Source organism: Anneissia japonica, unplaced genomic scaffold (assembly GCF_011630105.1).
Source record: "Anneissia japonica isolate Jap-2015-1 unplaced genomic scaffold, ASM1163010v1 scaffold370_len60904_cov175, whole genome shotgun sequence".
In the NCBI taxonomy this organism is placed as follows: domain Eukaryota; kingdom Metazoa; phylum Echinodermata; class Crinoidea; order Comatulida; family Comatulidae; genus Anneissia; species Anneissia japonica.
This window is the reverse complement of record NW_022689420.1, coordinates 48,451-58,412: the sequence shown is the minus strand read 5'-3', so window position 1 is coordinate 58,412 and position 9,962 is coordinate 48,451. Positions and strand designations below refer to the sequence as shown.

At 33.2% G+C, this 9,962-nt stretch overlaps 1 protein-coding gene across 1 annotated transcript; it reads right to left on the bottom strand.

The window, feature by feature from the left end:
* Positions 1 to 250: 250 nt before the first annotated feature.
* On the bottom strand, positions 251 to 9,389 carry LOC117124773. Its single transcript, XM_033271101.1, has 3 exons — positions 9,249 to 9,389; positions 3,696 to 3,800; positions 251 to 1,443 (listed from the first exon to the last, which is right to left on the bottom strand). Exons 1-3 carry the CDS (start codon positions 9,295 to 9,297, stop codon positions 1,256 to 1,258), a joined length of 342 nt encoding a protein of 113 aa, XP_033126992.1. The 5' UTR covers positions 9,298 to 9,389; the 3' UTR covers positions 251 to 1,255.
* Between the last annotated feature and the right edge of the window lie 573 nt (positions 9,390 to 9,962).

Here is a 9,962-nt window from a genome sequence, read left to right as displayed (position 1 = left end):
TTTCATATACATGATTATTTATAACTCAAATCAATTACATAGGCCTAAAACAGAAGCTTTGTAAAACACAGTAGTTTATTATATTGAATATGTATCAATGAGAAGCATTTCCATCTGTCTAAGCACGGAGTACATAGAAGTCTACCGTTTTGTTTGCGTAATGCGGTGAAGTTGAGGTCAATGGTGTGTGGTGTATAATCATGGGTAATAACTTAATGCGGTGATGAAAGAAACAGGCGAATCTCGGCCGTAATGATTCTAACAATATTTATTATATGTCAGATTACATATTTGCATAAGTACATGGGAATACTAATACTACAGAATTATTCAAAATGCAGTGTGTCTATCAAACCAGCTAACCATTAACTTACATTATAAGTTCAACTTTATTGTCAACAACAATATTTATAATAATAACATAATTGACAAAAGGTGATAAGTTATAGTTAAATGAAACTAATCAAAGCTTAACACCTCCTTGATGAAAAACAATACAAACCAAATATTCTAGATTTACAATAAGTTGAATAAATCAATTTGGACGAACAATAACGGAAGCAAATTAATTATAAAATTAAAATTTATGTATATATGTGATAAGTTGAATTAAGTGGATCTGAAATAATATTTAAAAATAATTTTTCTTTAACTGCTGCAATAAAATGATTTCTATAAGTAATATTTCTAGTAACTAAGGAGAGACCATTCCATAATTTAACACCATAAAATGAAATTCTGTGTTGGCCTGAACTGATACGAGGTTTGGGCAAGGAAAAATTAATAGTATTGTTAAATCCAGTATTATATGAGTGATTGATATTTTGAAAGTAATCGCTAGTAGAATGGGATGTTCTTCCGTGATAAATATCAAAAAGAAATTTAAGAACATATAATTCATGTAATTTATAAATATAAAGAATTTTAAGCTTAAAAAACAATGGCACACGCCTTAACAGATACCCTTGTCATTTTGATAAAAGCATTATTTACTGGCCAGCTAGCGTGTTGCATACTGTGCCCCAGCTCTGTATTTTACTACAGTATTGGCATTTATAAAAACTACTGAGTAAAAAACTTATATAAAAACAATAAAAAATGGTTTGAAAGTCCATTTTAAAGACATCCAATGTTTATTTCTATAGCTAACACTCTAAAAACGGTAATACGAGTACGGTAGGCCTGTGAAATTATGTAATTTCAGCAGGTACGAATAGGTAAAAAAGTGAGGATGTCTCTAGGCCTGCTATAATTGCTACTGCTTCATGAACAAGAGACTGAGGAGCAAAACAGTGATCATGGTCAATGTATTGAAGCTAGCGATGCCAACTGAGTTGCAGTCATCACTATCACAGCATGTTGAGCAGTTGTCTTGTGTGTCCGATTCACATTTTGGGGACACCTTATCGCAAATTAATTTTGCAGTACAATCACGAGTCTTTTCTGTACAAAAAAGTAAAAAGGTACTACATTATTATCAGCATTGCCATCATCATCATCATCATCATCATCATCATCATCATCATCATCATCATCATCATCATCATCATCATCATCATCATCATCATCATCATCATCATCATCATCATCATCGTCATCATCATCATCGTCATCATCATCATCATCATCATCCTATTATTATTATTATTATTACTATTATTATTATTATTATTATTTTCATAAATAATTTATTGTCAATATCATTATTATTACAAAATAACACTATTGACTAATTATTAATATCATTACTATATTTAATAATCTATAGAGAAAAATCGTCTACAAAAAAATTACTGTACACCTTTAATCATTATGTAACTCTCACATTACAAATAGTGTAGGTATACATTAAGCTTTGACACTAACACATCAGGTAATTAATTCACTAAAATCGCACGCACCCCTTCCTACCCAGGATACGGGTCTGAGGAAACACCAGGTGTAACGCAGGTGCGAAAAAATAGGAAATTGGCATTTACACTACTACTGGGCAAAAACATAATACGCGGGTTGCAGCGGTGGCTTAGGAAATTTGTCTACAAGGGGGTCCCACATGTCCGTGGGGCTGGTCCAAGCCAAGGGGGTCGACTAGACCTCAGTCCGGGTCCTGGAATAAATAAAACCTCTGGTAGGATTCACGGTTAGAGTTTCGATTGCTTAGTATGGTCCAATTGTGCTTTTAGACCACAATATTAGAGATTGTCAATCAAAATAACGTTATTTCGATAGGGAAATTAGTATTTTTTAAATTTTTGATAAAAACGACGAGGGTCCAGGCCTGTCCGACAGGGGGAATAATTCACTACCCTCCTCCCCCTCCCGCTGGCGCCACCACTGGTGGGAGGATCTTGAGTCGCACACACATTTCATTGACAATCAACACCGTTGAAAATGTAAATATTTTATAAGAACTGGCTTATTGGAGAAAGTTTGCTATGCCTTTGCTCAAAGTTCAAACAGCAGGTGGACAGAAAATGTTCATTATAAATAAATAAATAAATAAATAAATAAATAAATAAATAAATAAATAAATAAATAAATGAATGAATGAATGAATGAATGAATGAATGAATGAATGAATGAATGAATGAATGAATGAATGAATGAATAAATAAATAAATAAATAAATAAATTACAAGGAATGATGGATAAATATTTGGAGTAGATATATTATTGAAAGTTAATGTATAGCAATAATGATGTAAATGTCTAAAGTCCTGACTATCAAATTTTATTTATATAGTAAAAATATGTGACGTGCCTAAATAATCATGTCATGATGACATCACACTGTGACCATATGGTACATCATGACTATGAGTTGTTTTGTCAAAAGAAACTTTGAGCTTAACCCACTTTGCAGACAGGAAACTTAAGCTCATTATTTATCCTAAAGAATCATTAGAGTTTAAAGACAGGGGTTCGGGTCGGGCTTGTAACCCGGATTCCTTGTGGGTGTTCCTATATGATATAGCCAACTCATCGTTTTAATGGGTTTTGAGGCAATTGGAAAGCAAGTTTGGTTTTTCAGAGAACGTTCCCTTGAAAAAGGTTTTCGCCAAAGCATAAAAACCGCTTACAGGTCTGAGAAAAGTTTACACCGCACTTGTGTTTCTGGGTAAAGCTTGAACAGCACTCAGCTTTGTCACAGCTTAGTGTCTCTATACACCCGGTCCCAATTCACTTCCCCATTTACATTAATCAAAACCCTGACAGGGTGATGTGCCGTATTTATGTTGAGCTGATTCCGGTTAATAATTTAAAGCGCATAAGAGGCTTATTTCAATACATGTTAATTATTATTATTATTATTATTATTATTATTATTATTATTATTATTATTATTATTATTATTATTATTATTATTATCATTATCATTATCATTATCATTATCATTATCATTATCATTATCATTATTATTATTATTATTATTAACATACAGCTGCCTCGATTGGAAACCTTTTCCTGAGAGAAGGATTTAAAGGTGAGTGACCCTGATTTATGAATATTCATGAAATAAAGTAGACCTAATTAAAGAAATATAAACATTTATAACATCAATTTGCTTCTTAGAGGTACAGTACATTTGATATTTAACAGATCAATTAAATTTAATTAAAAAAAAAGGTTACCATTATTAGAACATCTTCAAATGTTGAGACACAGACCCTATATACAAAGAGACAAAGACTTACTTCCTTTCAGCACTTGTAGTCCACATCGATCACTTCCCATTGGGCATTCAATGCTGTTAGTAGCTTTATCGCAATCATCACACGAATAGCATTTAAGAGCGTTAGCTGAAATCATAGGCAATGAAGATTACACTAATCTATACCGTATGTTTGGCTGATTATTAATTGTGGGCAGTGGCAGATTCAAGAGGAGGTAGAGAGTCCCCTCCACCCCCCCCCCCACTAAATTATTTTAAAAAATTGAGAAAAGAAGAAAATATTAATCAAATTTAGGTCTGAAAGTGCCATTTCAAATTATAGAAGTAAGACTCCCCTCTCTTCAGGATCATGGAGTGATGATTGACAAGAAAATGCTTGTGTTGCCCACGCACGGTGACATTTGAAAATCATGTTTTACTGCTCTATGGCCCAGGCCTAATTCCAGAGTTTATCGCCAAAAATTTCCCTCCCTATCATTTATTTTGGTTGATAAATGTTTCTAAATTCCAGGTAACGGTATAAGTTTAGCATTTAAATCTAGAAAAGTAGTCTTTTCTTTTTCTCCCAATTATTTGTTAGTTTTAAACATGGAGGCATGGTTTTGTGAAACCACGAACAATCTACTGTATTTTAAAGTACCAGATACAATAAAGCTCTCACTAGATTATCAAATTTTATTTGACAAAAGCATGTGGCATGCCTATATATGGTCATGATGACATCAAATAACGACATATATATAGGCACATTTAATAGTGTGGACAGCAGGGGTGGTGCCAGCGGAGGGCCGGGGGCCAGGGCCCCCGTTGGGGAGAGCTGTTCCCCACCCCCGTCGGGGACAAAAACCACAATTCGTCGGAGATAAAAAAAAATATTAGGCCTATATGTATTTTTTACATATTAGTAGACTCTAAAATCGATTAAATAAGCCTTTGAAACCCCTAAATTGTCGAAATTTTCGGGGGCTTCGCCCCCAGGACCACTTTCGGAACATTTTAATCAAAAGCTCGACCACGCCCACTTTGCTTTCGTCGGGGAAATCTGACACTTGGTCGGGGGAACCGGCCCCCTCCCCCGTCGGAGACCTCGCCTCCCTGGCGCCACCCCTGGTGGACAGAGCTTTAAATTAGGAGGAAGGGAAGGCACTTTACGATAAACTATTTTATCCATGATACGATCGACAAGCTGCACAAGCAGCACGCTACAATTCAAGGCCAGTATGTCAAACTGGGCAGGCTATGGTGTTCAATGATATTATATAGGCCTATGTAAAACAATAAGTTGTTGATCGTCCCCTCGCTACATAAAGACACTACCCCAAACATTTTTTTTTTATTTTCGCCCAAACTCACGAAGATATCGTCTTTCCACTCATAATTCAACTTCGGCTAGGCCTAGGCTTTTTTGTGTAATCATTTTGTCTTTCATTTGTTTGACCGCCTAAATTCCACCTGATCAAACACTACACTGGAAGGGTGTACGGTAAGAATGGCCCTGAAAAAAATGGCCCAGGAAATAATGGCCCCAGAAAAAATGGCCCCGGTAAAAATGGCCCCTGTAAAAATGGCCCCAAATGACAGGTAGGTAAAAATGGCCCCGCAATAATAAAATTCTGTATTAAAACTGATTTAAAAAAAAATCATTATATGCATTTTTTTAAACAGAAATAATTTAGTTTTTAAAAGAAATCTAACATCAAATAAATTGCCATTTACATTTTACTTTTTGCAGAAATTACATATTCAATGATAAAATATTCAAAGATAAAAAAAAAGCCATTTTTTTTCCATTTAAATGTTAAAAAATAGTAACAACATAATCAATAAATCAACATAAATCATGCATTTATTAATACTAAAATAATTCATTTGTGGCCAATTTCAAGGAAGCGGAATCACAATTTTCCAGGAATTCAATCCGGGTATTGGTAAACCCCACAAACAATGAGTTTATATGAACATCAAATTATTATTATTTTTTTTTTTAGAAAAAGAGAGTTCTACAATCGTAATTAAAGGGTTTGGATGGGGTTCGCAGTCTGTTTGGAGGATTGTGATGTATTTGCAAGTATTTTTTCACAAAAAAAAATCAACATTTTAACCAAAAAATAGGTTCTTATAAATATTTAATTTTCTTATTGATATACCAATTGGTAAGTCACTTAAGTGAGTCAATCACAATTGAATAGTGTGTTTTAGGAGGTTTTTGGGATTTAGCAATACCATTTGATCCTATAATTACTTTACCCTCACAATTACACGCCATTTTAATTCTTAGCATAATTGCCATATTTACATAACTATGTATAATATAGTATCTCATTTTACATTATTTAGTATAGTGCACTTAAATTTACTTGGCAGGGAGTAGAAACCAAGTATGTAATTAAATAAGTTGCTTAAACTAGAAATTGCAAATTGCAAGTGAAGTGCTGCGAAGTACAACTGCATAAAATGTTCTTCGAACAAAATTATTTATGCGAGTCAAGTGAAAATAATGAATAATAAAAATATAACAAATAATATGAGCACGACTCATTGTCTACATTAGAACAGCGTTGGTACCGTGTTACAATAGTGTTTTGCTGCAGTGACATCTCTCTGCTGGCGACTCGCTGCTGCTGGCGATGACTCGCTGCTGGCGAATCGATCTGCGCATGTGTATAAAATGGTATTTATTTCCTCCGAAAACTATGACAGTCTACAACAAGCGTCGCCTAAATGTAATAATTAGCACGTTGAAGTAGGCTAGTAAATAAGTTTAAATGGGTTCGTAAATAATATTGGCCTCAAAATATTGTGGCTGAGACATGAGCCGATTAAACGTAGAAATAGAAACCTAGAAATATAGTAAAAACGCTGAATAGTACTCCAGCGTCGCGACATGCCGACGTTGGTAACCGTACGAGTAGGTTATCTCCAAACGTCGCCTAAAGTAATTGATTTTACCCGGCAGAACGAAAAAGGAAACTCCGCTTTTCAGTTGTCTTAGGCGATGGTTTTTTGACAAACAATGACCTTTCAGAGGTCAAATTGCTGTCAAGAATATGAATTGGCTGCTTCGCAGCAATAAATGTATTCCTAATTATTCAGTTTAATTTAAAAACAATACTTGATTAACAAATACTTCTTTGAAGTAACTCTAAGCCTCCCTTTTCCCATACATGAACTTGTCATTCAAAGACACAATTAATCCACATGCTTTAACTACACTGTTTATTTGCACTGTTTATAACATGTAAAGTTATTCATTTGATACTTAGCAAAAGTGAATTTTGTGGTTATCTATGAGTTGCATATTTTGGTAGTTGAAGTACTGTATGTATGTCATTCCTTTACATACATAATAGTGGAATAACGTTTTTAAAACTTATTTCAACTATAAACATGTAATAAAATATAAACTTAGTACATTAATTTAATTGTGTTAAATACAATACACCAAGCCACCCAAATCAATGCTTAATACAATCATATATACCTAATTATTATCATTTATATTTATCATAGTTTATTTTAACATCTGTATAGTAATTCATATTTCTAATGTAATGTAATAAGATATATGCCTATATTAACTCGCCCGGGTGGAAAAATTTGGCTCAAATATTCTATTTTTTTAAGTATTTCAGTTCCTGTTTAAGTTGAATGCATACTCTCACTCACTCCTGTCTCTTATACACATCTAGATGTGTATAAGAGACAGGTAATTGATTTTACCCGGCAGAACGAAGAAGGAAACTCCGCTTTTCAGTTGTCTTAGGCGATGGTTTTTTGACAAACAATGACCTTTCAGAGATCAAATTGCTGTCAAGAATATGAATTGGCTGCTTCGCAGCAATAAATGTATTCCTAATTATTCAGTTTAATTTAAAAACAATACTTGATTAACAAATACTTCTTTGAAGTAACTCTAAGCCTCCCTTTTCCCATACATGAACTTGTCATTCAAAGACACATTTAATCCACATGCTTTAACTACTGTTTATTTGCACTGTTTATAACATGTAAATTTATTTCATTTGATACTTAACAAAAGTGAATTTTGTGGTTATCTATGAGTTGCATATTTTGGTAGTTGAAGTACTGTATGTATGCTGTCTCTTATACACATCTAGATGTGTATAAGAGACAGACTGTATGTATGTCATTCCTTTACATACATAATAGTGGAATAACGTTTTTAAAACTTATTTCAACTATAAAAAAATGTTCAATAGCCGTTGTTTTCTGATAATCTCTCAGTACATTATTTGCATCTGTTGTGTAACTGTATTTTTTATTGATTCAATTCTTGCTTATTAGAGTATTTAAATATTTGAAGATTTAAAAAAAATATCATCTCTAATACTGAATTTTTTCATTGGGGCCATCTTTACCTACTTGTCATTTGGGGCCATTTTTACTGGGGCCATTTTTACCGGGGCCATTTTTTCCGGGGCCATTTTTTTCCGGGGCCATTTTTTCAGGGGCCATTTTTTCAGGGGCCATTTTTTCAGGGGCCATTTTTTCTGGGGCCATTCTTACATTCCACTGGAAGATCTGTCAAAAGTCCGCCACCATTTGCTTGAGGCCTTGCAATCCATGGGAGATCTGAAGACTTGGAATGTATCAATGAGGTGGTTTCATTATTGAAAAAAAAACCTCTCCCTACCGACTTTTTTTAAATGACGATCAACAACTCTTTTTTTTACATGGCCTCTTTGAACGCTATTCCTATATATACACACTAAAAGTGTCAAATGATAAATTGATGACTCTTCTTTTGCATTTAGCACTATGCATTTAGTAATCAGACATTTACATTCCGTTAAGCAATTATGATAATTACTTACTTACTTACTTACTGAAACATGAATAATATATCAGCTGATATGAATAAAATATATTTGCATGAAAAATTAACCGGTTTGTGTTACCGGTACATTATGTAAATATAGTGTACTGCGAATTGATTACGGATTTGCAAACTTTAAGTACATTATTGTGTTTAATCATACATTTTAAATGGTAAAACCTAAAACATGTAATAAAATATAAACTTAGTACATTAATTTAATTGTGTTAAATACAATACACCAAGCCACCCAAATCAATGCTTAATACAATCATATATACCTAATTATTATCATTTATATTTATCATAGTTTATTTTAACATCTGTATAGTAATTCATATTTCTAATGTAATGTAATAAGATATATGCCTATATTAACTCGCCGGGGTGGAAAAATTTGGCTCAAATATTCTATTTTTTTAAGTATTTCAGTTCCTGTTTAAGTTGAATGCATACTCTCACTCACTCAATACCATAGCCTTCCTTCTATCATTATATTGAATTGTTCCTTTTTTTGTAACTTTTTAGAACTATTAATTTATGGATTTGTTAGCATTATATTAAAGTGTATTAAATTGAAATTTGATGATAGTGGGTTGGTTGTGAAACGAAAAAGGTATTTTATACATCTATGTAGTCTGAATGAAATAATAAGAATGTTTCAAGACATAGTATTACAAAAGTCTTCTGTATAACTTACAAAAAAGATTAGTTAAAGAACTCCGTGATTAGACTTACCTCCAGCAACAAATAGAGCAACTGCAACGAGAACTAGAGAAATCTTCATCTTGTCAACTTGTGAAAAAACGGGAGGGGCTGTGAAGGAATTAGGCCCATATCGGCCGCTACCTATAGCGGCCGCCCTCCAGAACCGCCGCCAATGCGTGTATATGTATGGAACGCCGATGACGCATTCAACAATGCAGTACATTGTAGTTAAATGGTTTGGAATAGGCCTAGGTCAAGTAGGTTTAGAATGGTGTAGGACCGGTTCGGCCGCGAACAAGTTCGGCCAAGATATATTTCTATGGAACACCAAGTAGGCGCAAAGCTATTGCTGCTACAGACTCAGTATCCATTATTTCGTGTTTTATTGTTAGGTCTTTTTATGTTGCCAAATAATTAATGTGACATTATTATGCTGCCATTAGTTTGCCAAAACAACAGTGGATTTTATTAGGTTTTGTGTAAGTCCAAATTGATACCTATTCATAAAGCAATGTATTTCCATTCATGCCTAGATTTAATTATTAATTAATTATTTAAATACTGTAACCAATCAATCACTTGTTCCTGGAACGTATAATCGTCTTGCAATAGGTATGCTTGCTTAATCGTACATATATAATTATAATGCAGGATTAATTAATTATATTATATACTTTATTCCAAGATACAAATCAAGTTTCTTGATAAGTTACAGCTATAGTTAAATTAAATTTCTTCTATTAA

Coding starts and splice junctions, on each gene's coding strand:
- LOC117124773 (XM_033271101.1), bottom strand. CDS start 9,297: ATGAAGATTTCTCTAGTTCTCGTTGCAGTTGCTCTATTTGTTGCTGGA. Junction 3,801..9,248: donor TGCTCTATTTGTTGCTGGAG/GTAAGTCTAATC, acceptor CTATGATTTCAG/CTAACGCTCTTAAATGCTAT. Junction 1,444..3,695: donor ACTACAAGTGCTGAAAGGAA/GTAAGTCTTTGT, acceptor TTTTTTGTACAG/AAAAGACTCGTGATTGTACT.